Source organism: Lipophrys pholis, assembly GCF_963383615.2.
Source record: "Lipophrys pholis genome assembly, chromosome: 6".
Taxonomy (NCBI): Eukaryota; Metazoa; Chordata; class Actinopteri; order Blenniiformes; family Blenniidae; genus Lipophrys; species Lipophrys pholis.
Genome location: NC_137629.1, coordinates 8282879 through 8297395, shown reverse-complemented (window position 1 = coordinate 8297395; position 14517 = coordinate 8282879). Strand labels below are relative to the sequence as shown.

General features: G+C 41.6%; 2 protein-coding genes across 2 annotated transcripts; one reads left to right on the top strand and one right to left on the bottom strand.

The window, feature by feature from the left end:
• The first annotated feature begins 480 nt into the window (after window positions 1-480).
• Window positions 481-1704, top strand: LOC308111433 (ribonuclease pancreatic-like). Its single transcript, XM_080466328.1, has 3 exons — window positions 481-499; window positions 596-645; window positions 1136-1704. Exon 3 carries the CDS (start codon window positions 1144-1146, stop codon window positions 1594-1596), a length of 453 nt encoding a protein of 150 aa, XP_080322454.1. The 5' UTR covers window positions 481-499; window positions 596-645; window positions 1136-1143; the 3' UTR covers window positions 1597-1704.
• A 4837-nt stretch (window positions 1705-6541) lies between these two features.
• Window positions 6542-10462, bottom strand: LOC308111454 (putative nuclease HARBI1). The gene is made up of 3 exons (XM_080466356.1): window positions 9478-10462; window positions 8081-9078; window positions 6542-6916 (listed from the first exon to the last, which is right to left on the bottom strand). The coding sequence occupies exons 2-3, from the start codon at window positions 8675-8677 to the stop codon at window positions 6725-6727; spliced, it is 789 nt and encodes a 262-aa protein (XP_080322482.1). The 5' UTR covers window positions 8678-9078; window positions 9478-10462; the 3' UTR covers window positions 6542-6724.
• Between the last annotated feature and the right edge of the window lie 4055 nt (window positions 10463-14517).

The window sequence follows — 14517 nt, the reverse complement described above, 5'->3', positions numbered from 1 at the left end:
ATGAAAAGCATCAATCAGGTGTTCTCACTGGGAGGAAAAGATGCTTCAACACACATTACAGCAGCACCTACCTCAGTGTTTGGCATGACTATATCATGATGTTATGGATTCACAATGGAAATTTAAGAAGAAATACTAAGGAATGTGGAGGTTATTAAACATGGTCACTTGGATAAAGCAGGAGGGATCTGATATAACTTAATCTTCTCAACATGAAATGTTACTATCAGCCTCCTGTTTTCATGTCTCCGCTCGATTTAGGGTGAAAACAAGGGGGATCAAACATTTCAACACCTAATTGAAAAAAAAAAGAAAATTCATGTGTGAAAACGTCTGCATGGACCTTCAACTCTGCACACAGACTGATTCAGGTTGTGGTGAACTGTGGTTAAACCAAGTATCTGTGAGAGAGGCCAGTTCACACGATCGAAATGAACAGACCCCCTTATAAAAGATTCAGCTTGGAGACACTTCATCATCAGAGACCTCTGGAGTTCAGGTAAATACACACTACATACTGACTTTCAGAGGCTAGAGAGGTTTGATGTTTAACAGTAAACATTACAGCAGGGACATGTTTTGATTTTTTTTTCAGGTACATCAGAGTAATTGATAAGAAGAAAACAAATCTCCACATTTCCAAAGGTTAGTCATATAATGCAGTGTGTGAAGTTTTGACCTCAAATCTGAAAATAGCATTACTCTGTTTTGTTACTGTTAATTTAGCTAACTGGGTATTATTGTTATTATTATTATTATTATTAGTATTATTATTAATAATAATAATAATAATAATAATAATAATAATATAACAATAATAATAATTATTGTTATTGTTGTTATTGTTAATAGTAGTAGTATTAGTAGTATTAATGGAATTGATTAATTGATTGATTCATTACACGATGTAAAGATTTTTTATTTAAATTAAACTATGACGCTAGCTTTTTGTAGCTGCAACAAATATAAACATTACCCCTGATTATTATTATTGCTCTTATTTGATTATTTTATCTGACGCAGAAACATATATTCAACATTTCTATGTAGGCTGTGGTTATATTTGTCTGTGTGTGTTGTTATTTTGGTGAATCTAAGTTGTATGAGTGTCTGTTCTTTGACCTGTTTTCCACAGCGGGAGCCATGAGGGTCCAGGTCGTGAGTCTGCTGCTGCTGCTGGTTGCCTCTCCTGTCTTGCTGGATGAGAACCTCAGTCGTTCATCTCGATACCAAAAGTTCAAAAAGCAGCATATCAATAAGCAGATGAAAACTGGTGATTGTGATTCAGTTATAACAAAGAACAAGATCAACGCCAAGAAAAACAACAAAACAATATGTAAGCCTATCAACACCTTCATCCTGGCCGATGAAAGCAGAGTGAAATCCGTCTGTAAGAAGGGAAAACCACAAGGCAAATACATGAAAAGCAAGGCGTTCTTCAACCTTCTTGCTTGTAAGCTGACAAATAAGAAAACCGATTACCCAAACTGTCTGTATGAGGGTGTCGAACTTGAGAATAAGAAGATTATAATTGAATGTGATAGAAAGAAGTTGCCCGTGCACTACCAGGGAGACATCAGATACTGCGACGCTTGATTGAACAGCTGATTGTAAACCTGTCTCAATAAATAAACTAGATGGCGTAATGTTGTCGTCTCTTGCACACCAGTCTACTGTATTTGCTAATAAAGTGACTTGAAAGTCGATGGAAGGTTTGATTTCCACCTCCTGACTTAATTCAATTCTGATGAGGATTCCAATAGTAAAGCAGTAAATTCTCTCCTGAACGCAAAATCTCTTTTTCTTACATCTGAGACAATCACGTTCTGGATTATTGGTTCAAATACCCCTTCGCTAAATGTATTTGTGGACACAGTTGTGGCTAATTCAAGTACATGTTCAATATTTCACTTTCACACGTTGCACTGAAACAAAACGATGCTTAACATTACTTTGTATGAATTAGTACACTTCATTGTGGCGTTCATCTATCTTTCATCAATCCGAGAGAAAGAAACCAAACTCACTGTGCCAATCATTACACCTCACAAACAATTGTCAAACATTAACACGACAGAAACTATTTATAAGTTAGGATTTCATCATGATCTGATAACCCTGAAGGTGCAAAAAGAGAAGAGAGATTTAGGATTTCATGAGAAATGATTCACTTTGCACGAGGTTTTACATGTGGAACATGACAAATAACACCATGTGGAGACACTGAGACAACCAGCTGTCCCTCCTCAGCTGCAGAGTTCAATGTTCTTTATATTTCGCTCATAACATAACTTCATTATTTGGGCCCCCCCTGGTGGCAGCACCTTTAAACAGCCAGACAACAACTTCAATTGGAACATTTTTTCTCAGGCCACAATGAAACCTGCTGCTCTGCCCCCTTCGTAACTATTCTGCTGCTGTAATCTGAGGTTAAAAACAACTTAAAGACGACTTCTCTTTGTTATTAGTGAACAAAAAAACAACACATGACTCGGGTGGTAGAGTAATCATCTTTTGTATTTTATATATGTATATGTATATTGGAAATAAGTCGTTAATAAACAGAATGTGATAAAGAACTTTGGGGACTGCTCAAGTAGTGAAAAAGTGGTATTTAAAGTTGTACATAAGTGAAATCCAATTACTATTTACCATCAAAGAAAAGTATATTACAATCTAAGAATAACAAAACTGTCACTTCTCACAATTAACTCTGAGCTCACACTCTTGTTTGCCGTAGTAGTACAGGTTGTTGGAATTGTGCATTTCCAGTAATTATATCTATATATTCAAGCCACACCATGTTTATGTCCTGTCATTGTGAAGCAGAATTTGCAAGTTGGATTGTTCAGATTATGTTCATTATGACATTATGACTACATATACGTTTTAATTTTTTTTATGACAGATAAAGCAAGAAAACATTTTTACCTTGCTGACATGTTTCAGCTGCAACCGCAGCCTTCCTCAGAGCGTCATCTGGATTGGATTATTTACCCACTAGTAGGAAACATGAACAGGGATTAGTGAGACAGGTTACTTTTTCTGTACTGATGATGTGTTGTTGCAATAGTAATCCTCTACATAAAGACTTCAGATAAATATATCAATCCTCTGCTTGTGCGAGAAACACAAACAGCAGAACTCTTCATTCACTCACAGTATATTTATTCCAGCTTGACAACAAACAACAATTTAACTATATGGTTTCTTTTTCTTAGCATGTGTCCTCTGAGCACGTCTACAATTGACCTGGTTAACAATTTAAGAAACGACCAAATTCACACACAGAAAGACATGCTATGGCCATCCATTTCCCCACTGAATGAGTAAGCATCAGCCGGAGCCTCGTACACAGGATGTTTGAGGTTGGAAGAGCATGATGAAGCTCACAACCTGTGGTTTAGTTTTCAAAGATGGATGAAGATAATGTCACATGGTCTTTGAGAAATATCTTTTTTTCTTATACTATGAGGCAAGAAAAGATCTTTTGTACAGCGTAACTACACAAATACAAATTTAAGTGCTTTACATCAACATCTGAAATTAAAGGAGTAAATAGAATACAAAAGTGTATTACTTTGCAGCATGGAATGAGTGATCACAAGAATTTAAAGCAGCTTCTGCATGTTTTTTCTGACTGAACAGAAAGCAGGTTGGATCCACACGACCTGAGAGATCTGGATGTTTCATAACATGTAAAAAGATCAGAAATGAAATGTGCACTGAGATAAAGGCTTTCACATGGTTTCTATCCACAGCCCAAAAACACGTGCCTCAGGTCATCTTGTCAATCTGAATATATTTAGGTGTAAGTGTGAGTGTGTGTCACTCTGTTTGTCTTCTGATGGACTGCTGATGTGTCCAATGTGTAACCTGCCTTCATATATAGTCAGCTGGGACGTGGGACGCTTGTGATAATGAGGTGGATAAAGTGGTGAGGAAGACATATTTTAAACTATACATAAAGCAAGGAAGAATCTAAGAAAGTGTGTGTGTGTGTGTGTGTGTGTGTGTGTGTGTGTGTGTGTGTGTGTGTGTGTGTGTGTGTGTGTGTGTGTGTGTGTGTGTGTGTGTGTGTGTGTGTGTGTGTGTGTGTGTGTGTGTGTGTGTGTGTGTGTGTGTGACTTCAGTGAATTACGCAAAAAAGCAGCATGCAAGCTTTGAAAAGAAAGGCCATCAAGCTAAATCCCGAGGGGGATTCTTGGTGTGAGATGAAAATGCAAACCACTACAATGCTGTGCAGCCCAGCTTTAATAAACAAAACCTCATAACCTTCAAACGTAAATTTAATATCATAAAATTGGATTTCAATTTATAACATTTATAACATTTACCTTACTATACAAAAGGAATAGCTCTTTAGAAATACAGTCAATTCTATGAGATTAGACCGTTGTTGACCTCCATTTGTTTGATTAACGAACTTGTGTTCCACTCGAACACGGCAGCTGAGTAAATGGTGAAGAAGCAATATGTTAAGGCTTCAGTGATTGAGATTATGAGGCCAACAGGTTTCTCGAATTTGGAATATGAACGCATAGTACTCATGACTAATGATCTCAAAAAGCTGGGACACTTTAAATCATGGCTGCTGTCATCAGTGCCTGCAACTTAACTGAGTTCTTGGACTTCAAATTGTTCATAATTATTATTCTTTTATATATTCATCCATCAATCTTCTGTAGTACCTTATCCCACAGGTCCCCAGTCCATCACAAGACAAACGCTGAATCCACAATTTTTTTCTTTTGCACTGTGGCGGGAAAAAAAATTGAGAAGGATCAGAACCTCTATGAGCATTCCTTGTGACTGCTCATAAAAACCATCTCCCACCAGGCTGTCAGGTTGAACTCCGTCCACTACGCTCCCTCTGCCTTCTGCCCTTGGACTGGAACGCTCTCATTCCACATTCAAACTCCTCTTTAGCCCGTTTTACACATAATATCCATTAAGACCAGAATCTGTAGAACTTTAACATCTGTAGCTATGCAGTTCTTATAACAATATATGGTGTATGATAAATATAGTATGATGAAATATATTTACCATTTTGATCCTGGATGTGAGGGTTTGCATGATCTTCCTTTGTGAGCAAGTGTTTAGATCTGTTGTCTATCCCGAAACCAACATGGGCTCCATTAACCACTGAAGCCCTTTTTCCACAGTGCCCCTTTGTACCGGTGCGGGTCGGGTGGGAACCGTTTGTTGTGCGTTTCCACTGACTCAGAACAGTTACCAACCGGTCCCATTGGTAACCATTTCTCGCTACCGCTGGCTACCCCTCTGCTTGGGATACCAGGCGCAACCTGCAGGATATGAGGGGGAGGAGCTTCAACACTGCCGTCTGCTGATTGGTCCGTGAAAACCGCTATTCTACTGGCAAGCCCGCCATTTTGAATCAGTTCTCCGGCAGCATTCAGAAAACAACGTGAAAATGTCTATGGATCCATGGTCCACTCAGGAGGTGCAAATGCTCCTCTCCATTATCGGAGAGAAAAATATCCAGAAAGAGCTAGACGGGGCGGTGAGGAACGAAAAAACTTTCCACGTGGTGTCGGAGGGGATGGTTTCTCACGGTTTCAGTAGAAGCCCCGCACAATGCCGGGCAAAATTGAAGAAACTGCGAGTGACTACAGTAAGGTAAAGGACCACAACAGCCGCAGTGGGGTCCAGAGGAGGCACTGGCGGTGGTTGGACGCCATGGGCCTAATTTATGGCCACAGACCGGCCAGTCAGGGCAGAGAAGCCGGTGTGGACAGCGCCACGGCCCTGCTGGAGTCTCCGGTGGAGGGGGATGGTAGGTTTTTAAACTCTGAACTGTGTTTACAGCCACCACTGTTGCCATGTAATTATCCACAACTGAAATCCATCCGTGCTTTTTATATCCACGCGAGGCGCTAGCCAGTTAGCTTTAGCACGCGGCTAAGCTAGTTAGCTTTAGCACGCGGCTTAGGTAGTGAGCTTCAGCCCCAGTTATCGGCGCGGTCTGAACATGTGGTTTATTTACATTTCTGCAGGAGGAAGTGAGTTGATGATTGAGGATTTCACCTCCCCTGGACCCAGTAGTGTGGACGGGCGGTGCAGCACACCATCACTTGCAACCCCATCACCATCGCCATCACCAGCATCGCCACCAGCGTCACCACCTCATCCAGGGGTTAGGAATGTCTCATTCCAGCAGCGCCCGGGTAAGGAGTAGCTTTTACATGTTGTTATTGGAGTACTGGTATTTTGTTAACTAAAAGTACATACATGCACCATTACATTGAATACTGAGATAAATACCTAACAATGTACAGTACAAATGATGCAGATTACTGATATATTTTCTGCTGTTTTTGCAGCTGGATATTTATATTATTATATTCAAGCTTCACATCACTCAACAACAGATTATGATAAAACAATTAAATAGCAGAGCAGTCAGGTGATAGGCTCCACCCTGGCAGTGTCTTCCCACACATCCTTGTGACGTTTCAAGCTGCATATTCACGTAATTTCCTGGTTTACTTTTAACTCTGTTTTGTATTTGTTTTTTGTGCATTTATACTTCTGTGAAGTGTCCTTGAGTACTGTGAAAGGTGCTGCCAAATTAAATGTATTATTTAATTGTTACTGTCCAATGCTTAACTTAAGTTCTTTCGCCATTTGCTGTTTAGGCAGGAGGAGGCGGGAGCAGCAACACCACCACCTGACGAAGCTCGTGAGAGAGATGCAGGCCTCAGATGAGCGGGAGGCACACCTCAACCGGGAACTTCAACGCCAGAAATTGGAGCAGCGGGAGCGTGCATGCCAGGAGGAGCTCCGCATTCGCCAGAAGGAGCTGCATGTCTGCCAGGAGGAGCTCCGGGTCCGCCAGGAGGAGCTCCGGGTCCGCCAAGAGGAGCTCCGCATTCGCCAGGCTGCGCGTCCCCTGAGAGCCCAACGTGACACACGGCCAAATGAATAGCTGGTGGTGGTGGTGGTGTTCAAATAAATACTTTTTTCACACCCCATATGTGTACTTGTTGGTCAACACTTGTGATGTGCTGGAGGTCTCCACTCTGACTGTGGTGTGAATTGAGCCGTATTTTGTGAGGAAAATGTTTGCAATGAAAACTTGTTACAATTCAGATTATTTATTTTGTCAGATGCTTTCAGAATAACTTGGATTGGGGTTGTTAGCAGTGAGCTTTCTGAATTGTTTGGCTTGGACAACAATACGGAAGACTTTTAGGGCCACTGAAGAAAAAAAAAATTCGGAGGCTAAAAAACAAAAAAAAACTTTCGTGGCCCCAGAAAAAGTCGAAAATCAAAGTCGAGATTTTTAATTTTTCACAGAGAGACGTCTGTCCATCCCTCATCATTTGCCCGTAGATGTGAATTCACATTAAATCACTTAATTCTGACTGTATCGGGTTGCTTACTGCTTATGGACATGTGATTTTACACAGGATTTCCTTGATTAATAAGAACATTTAAATAAGCAACCCGGGATCCGTGCCTTTGTCCTTCGTACCCGACGAACTTCCGCGACGGAACAACGCAGCAGGCTGCTCTGTCTCTTCTAGTCCTGATACTGATGATAACGGCACCGTGTTTATGAGCTACATTCTGTCTGAAGCGTCTTTTCATCACTTCATTAAACCGCCTGATATGCATTTTGAGGAAACAGTCACACGCGCTGGCAAGTGGATGGACGGACTTTTTTTTCCACCGTGAAAAAAAAAATCTCGACTTTGATTTTCGACTTTTTCTGGGGCCACGAAGGGTTTGTTTTTTTTGTAGCCTCCGATTTATTTATTTTTTCTTCAGTGGCCCTAAAAGTCTTCCGTACAACAAGGGCGCAAAGATCAGTGTTGCAGATTTATTGCAGCCTGAAACAAGTAGAACAAGAAGAAAAAAATCAATAGTAACTCAGATAACAGTAACAGGTTTTTTAAACAACACAACACCAAACAGGTTCTTCAAATATATACAGCTCTATTTACAAACAACTTCATGCATTTAGGAATTGCAGGAGTCCTTCTCTCACATCCCTGCCTTCCTCATCTGCACCCTGTCCCAGTGCCACCTCAGGTTCAGCTACATCACTTGCCTGCACAGTGTGGCTCCATTTGTTGTTGTACTCCTCTCCATGAGTCTCACAAAGATTGTGCAGAGCACGACACGCCAGCACCATGGATTTTACCAGGCTGACATCACTGTCATTCCGCTTCAACAGGCAGCGCCACCGGTCTTTCAGTCTTCTAAAGGCGTTCTCCACCACCACCCGAGCTCTGGAGATCTTCCAGTTGTACACCTGCTGCCCTGCTGTCAGCCGCCCAGTGTCCGGGAAGGGTTTCATTAGCCAGCTCTGCAATGCGTAGGCGGAGTCACCCAGGATGTAGAAGCCTGCATCCACCCCGCCGATGTTGCTGGTGCATTCAGGGAAAAGGCAGCCATGGTCAACCAATTCCCAGAGGGTGGACAGTCTGAGAACACGCGCGTCGTGCAAACTGCCAGGCATCCCAGTAAACACACTCCAGAACAGACCCCTTCCATCCACAACTCCCTGAAGGATGATGGAGTGCCAGCCTTTCTGGTTGAAGTAATCACTGTGGCAGTCCTGTGGTGCCAAAATGGGAATATGTGACCCATCTATTGCCCCAACACACTGCGGAAGCCCACACCTGCTCTGAAAGTAGGCTGCCATTTCCTGCAGCTTCTCCTGGTCTGGAAAATTGATGTGCTCAGGAACCAAGAACTGACAAGCAGCGTCACAAAAGTCCTGCACACACTGACCCACAGTGGTCTTGCTGACACCAAATAGATGGCCAATGCTGCGATAGTCAGCATTAGTTGCAAGTTTCCACACAGCAATGGCAACTCTTTTGGTAAGAGGGACACACACACACGGAAGCTTGTGTCACGCCTCTCCATCGCCGGACACACTCTCCCACACAGGTAGTGAAAGGTCTCTTCAGACATCCAGAAGTTCTGGAGCCACTGTGTGCTTGTGAAGCAAGGCACTATCTTCTCCCACCCGTCGTTGCTTCGGGTGACAGCCCAACTTGTCGGCCTGCGGCGGTGTTGTCACAGCGCTGCCTGGATGACCTGGGAGATATAACAGCACATTTATACACATTTAAACAGAATTAAAAGCCAGTGGGAAATGACACTAAGAAAATTGGAAACACTTTTAAATTAAGTATGAGGCTTCCCCTTTTCGGTAACACATAATCTGAAGCATTATGAATTACAGGTGAAATTTATCTCACAATAACTGTACAATAAACTTAAGTACAAATGGCTTCTGCAGCGGTAAAACAACTACTAGTAGTAACTATTGAAAAAACATAACATTTTTATGAAGGTGACATTTTAATGGCTGATTAATCATGAGGTGCATTTTAGACATGTAATGGAGTAAAAACTACAGATAATCGCGGCCAAACGTAATGCGGTGAAAGTAAAAGTATGCCCTATATTTTCACTGAAGTAAAGTACAGTTACCCGGTTGCGTCGCCTCTTTCTTCTTCTCTCCTGCAGTCTTCTCTCCCCTTCCCATCTCTCCTCTTCGTCCCGTCTCTCCTCCTCGCGTTTCTCCTGCTGGCGTCTCTCCTGCTCACGGCTGTCCTCCTCGGCGCTCTCCTCGTCTAATGCCTGGAGCCTTCTCTGCAAAACAGCCTGTCTCTGTTTTGCAAGGAAGCAAAAGGCCAAAAGAAAGAACACGACGATGTCATAGTCCTCCATGTTTGTTTCTCGAGTTCTCCCGCGTTGACCGCTGCGTAATGGCGTCACATCCTGCGTGATTACGCAGCCGTTCATAACCCTGCCTACATTTCAAACCGTTCCCCGTGTAATGGAAACGTGGCACTGATACAGGTCTGGTTACGGATAGTCAACCCCCACCTGACCCGCACCGGTACCAAGTGGCACTGTGGAATTGGGGCTTAAGTTTTGGGTGGGAAGCCTTGCCTGATGAGGAGGGATTGCGTCCATTTCCCCTTTTATTCCTTGTGCTCTCAGCTTCCTCTGTGTTGTTCTCCTCTGCTTTTTCTTTTGTCTTGTTGGCCGGTTCATCCGTGTTCCAGTCCTTGTTGCTTTTCCAATGATCTCTGCGTTTCTTGTGCTCCAGACTTTTTCTGTGTTGCTGGTTTCTCCTGTGGTCTGTGTTTGTGGTGCTCCTCTTTGTTGTGCATTTTAAATTTCTCCAAGTTGTAACAACCTAAATATAATAAGGGCCTCGTTACTTGGCTTTTTTACAAGCTTGATGATGACATCAACATCAGATTTGAGGTGTGCTGAAGCTGGGAGAAAGCTAACACGTGCAGGATACCAGCCCTCGAGGCCCGGAATTGGGGAATCCTGTCACGGAAGAAGGCCTCAGATCAGGCCAGTGACCTGGGCAACTGGGCACAGCTCGGCATTCATGAGATGTAGGAGTGAGGTCCAGGTGAGGAAGAACCTGGAGAGAGTTCTGCAAGATTTTAACTTCAAAGCAGGACACAGAGTGCAGCCAGCTTAATATGCAGCAGTTATTGCCATGTAAATTGTGAAATGTTTTAGCAGTTATTGCGACAGAGCCACTTGACTGGAATCAAGAAGTTGAAAGAGCAGAAGTGTCTCAACAAGCAGGCCAGAGAGATCAGCGCAATTTCACGTCTGGATATGCAAAGTTACAAACTCTGCTTCGTGACTTTGCATGTATGTACGCGATGTGTTGCATCAATCATGTAAGTTTAACTTTGTGTGATGTGAGAGTCATGTGAATGAAGGCTATAAAAGGAAGGGTACAAACTGCTATTATTTGGTATTTCGAGGTATTTCATAGCGAGAGGAACCACAGCTGCCCTGGAGGATCAGTCGACTGCTTTCAACAAAGAACTTTTACAGCCAGAAGCTGCTTGTAAGTTGTCCGTTTCTAGTTTCCGTTTTAGATTTTTTACAAACTCCTGTAACATTAACTGTGATGTCTGACCTACTAATTTCTTCCATAATCTTTAATATTGAACACGCCAGCTTCACACAAAAGGAATCAAATCCTGAGCTTGAACTGGTGAAAGTCTCACTGTGCCGTTTGAGTGATAAAATCTACATTATTGGGTGGAACTGTTCCTGCAATAAATATTGTTCCATTTTATTGTTTAGTCCAAAATTTTCATTCATTGTTTTTCACATAGTAGAAAATTTTATCAATCTGATCTGAAGGGTGGAATGACATAGAGTATGTTACAATAAGCAATATTTCAGTGTTTTTAAATGAGAGAGAAAAAAGAAAAACAAAGGTAAAATACAATTTCCCAGTTCAGCGCCTCACTCACTTTTCCCTTGATTTTCCATCCCACTCAAATTGAAATGAAGTTTATAAATCATCTGCTAATTCAAAGAGGGCTTTCACGCCTCACTATGTGCACAGTGCCGGTAACATTCCAATGATTTTTTAACTATCTTCATCTGTTTCTCTTTTACCTGTTCTGATCAACTGAATTTCAACTAAAAAAACAAAGCACTGCGTTAATTTTGTAAAAATCTCATTAGATGACAACTCTCAGCAAAGCATGAACACATTTTATAATATTCTAAGATATTTCACCAGACTTTCATGATACACACTTTCTTTGTGTGTGTGTGTGTGTGTGTGTGTGTGTGTGTGTGTGTGTGTGTGTGTGTGTGCATGCATGCGTGCAAGCATGTCTCGTGACAAAAAGATGGATAAACTAGCATTCTTTTTCTTTAAAGTGGTGTAGAATATAGATGTATGTTCCATGCTATTCCAGAGTTAAGCAAGAAAATGTACATGCTTGGAAATGACTGAAAAACATTGTTATTAATGTAAAGCATTTATATTTTCACTTTTCTTTACCCACCAGCAAACCATGAAGATCCCACTGGCCTATTTCCTTCTGCTTTTCACCCATGTTCTCTCTCAGGATCCGAATGTCAAAGACCGCTACAAGAAGTTTATAACACAGCATATCAATGCGAGAATGAGCGAGAATAGATGTGACAGTGAGATCCAAAAAAGAGGGATCACCCAAACCGACAGCAACCTGTGCAAGACGACCAACACCTTCATCCAAACCACCACCAACTTTGTCACGCCCATCTGTGACAAGGCAGGAAAGCCATACGGCGAGATGACTCAAAGCCTGCAGCCCTTTCCAGTGGTTGTCTGTAAGCTGAAAAATCAAGGTGCCAGACGCCCTCACTGTCAGTACCGCGGCCGAGCTCTCACCAGGAGAATCGCTATCAGATGTGAACAAGGTTTCCCAGTTCACTATGATAGGGGCGTTGTGGTCCTGGAGAACGATGTACCTGTCTGATTTATACTTCAATATCCTGTTTAATAAAACAAAATTTGAAGCCTTGCAAGTGTGTCTGTTTCAAAACAAGGTACTGGTGTGCAATATGGTGGTATTAGATCATGAAGGATTAGAATATGTTGATGATCTGACAAAGAAGAGAGATTGTAGAATCATTCGTAGAACGCATTTCATATGTTCCAGTTCTATGCTGTCTGGCAGCATATAACTGCAATATGTAGAACATGGGCAATAAGATACAGTTCTATGCTGTGCGGCTCCATAGAACTGCAACATGTTGAACACCTGTTGGAAATGGTTTGGTTGCACTGTTCAGAAACTTACAAACTAATCAAAAAAAGCAATGTAAAAAATAATCATGATAAAATCGAGATCAGGATTTTATTACAAATAAATCATGATATGACATATTTGCCATATTGCCCACCCCTATAACAAGGTCATGTGAAACATCAGTGGTGCGTTCTGCAGGAGGGAATGGGGGCGTGGCCTCCCTCTATTTGATATCATTTACCCAGAGACACTGTGATCCAGACTAATGCTTGCAAGACCGGCTTCCAGTGAATGTTGAGTTCGGGGGGCCAATGGAATAACTGAATATATTCTGTTGGGTCGTATAATACTAATCTCCAGAGTACTGCATGGCATAAATACCTCACCCAAATATCCATTAAATATTGTGATGAAAGGTTTAAAATGGCTCTTAAAACAGACAGAAAATGTATATAGTGACAAATATATATATAGTTAAAATACTGAACTAGAAATCAAGATACATTTATTTTCTTTCCTAGCTTAGTTGCCAGGAACATTCTTATAATCTGGTGGTATACATATCTCCCCTTCATCTAAAATATTGCACTGAATAAAAATCTCTTGGACAAAATTTATGTTGGTGGTTTGACTCCATCACAGACCACATCTTTTACACAAGCTTAGCTGGTGTTACCATTTCCTTCACATTCAAATGTTTTTATTAAATTAAAGATGCAAGCAGCCTTAAATGAGTCCTCGCTACTTGCGGGACTCCAACCGAGAATGTCAGTTGGCATATGTGTACTGCTCTCTCTATGTGTTGTACTGCTGCAGTGTTAACATAGATTCAGCCAAAGTCTTCTGAGAGCCTGGAAAGCAAGCAGCCTTGCCCCTTTAATGACTTATTGCAGCTAAGTCACAGACAGTCAAACAGTGAAACTTAAAAAAAGAGAAGACACAAAATCTCAGTATCTGTTACACAGATTCAAAACTGGGTACACAGGTCAACACCACAATGAAACACAAAGTGCCATGAAGAACTTTCTGGATATGCAGATGGACATAGCTAAAGCTAACACCAAGCAACAACTGGCAAATATAGCATGAATGCTAAGTACAGCAGTATGTTAATTAGCGCGTATTCTAATGTTAGTGTGTACACTAATTAATGCCTATGCTAATAAGCATATATTCAAACACTAGCGTGTATCCTAATTAGTGCGTGTACAAATGCTAGTGTGGATGCTAACGCCTTTACACTTAAGTTATTTTTACCATACAAGGCCAGTTATTGCCTTCTAATGGACTGAATATATGAAAACTTGCAGGTGGCGCTATGCCTATGCCAACTCCCTGAAAAATAAATAAAGGACACCTCACTGGCAGGGCCAACCGACCCGATTGCCTTCACCCTTGCAGATGTGGTGAATTTTTTTTTAGCCCTTCTTTCTGTGTGTGAAATGATTTTTTAACTATTTGACTTGAACTTGAATTTAAGTAGAGGCATAGTTCTTCAGGTTGGCGGCCTAAAGAACTATGCACCCACCTCTCTGCTGTTCTCTTGAACTGCCATGTTTCTTTCTCCTGAGGTTCTCCTGTGGGGTACTGCCGTGAGGTTCCGTAGTGGAGATCTGTGGGAGATTCACACAATGCCAACATTGAAAGAAACAAGCCTCAAAGTCTAAGAATCTGAAACGACTTATGACAGAAATTCAACTGATTCACAAAAAGAGCACACAGTTGAACAGGAATATGAAGGAGATATTGACTCAGATGACAACGGAAACACTGGAGATGAGATTAAGGACAGAGATGATGAAGATGAGGGTAGTCCATGCATGACATTCCTGATATTCATAGAACATGTTTTTGGCTTTCAAAATGTCTTCCAAGAATAACGAGATTCGCCTTGATACGTCAAGTTAGCAACTGAGCGTGTCGATTAGTTGTGACGCTTTATACAGCATGACAG

Excerpts from the sequence above, each read along its gene's own strand:
- LOC308111433 (XM_080466328.1), top strand. The coding sequence starts at position 1,144 with ATGAGGGTCCAGGTCGTGAGTCTGCTGCTGCTGCTGGTTGCCTCTCCT.
- LOC308111454 (XM_080466356.1), bottom strand. The coding sequence starts at position 8,677 with ATGGCAGCCTACTTTCAGAGCAGGTGTGGGCTTCCGCAGTGTGTTGGG. Across the intron at positions 6,917-8,080 it reads AATGGAGCCACACTGTGCAG|GGGACGCGCAGCCTGGCGAA; the intron begins GCAAGTGATGTA and ends TTGGGCTCTCAG.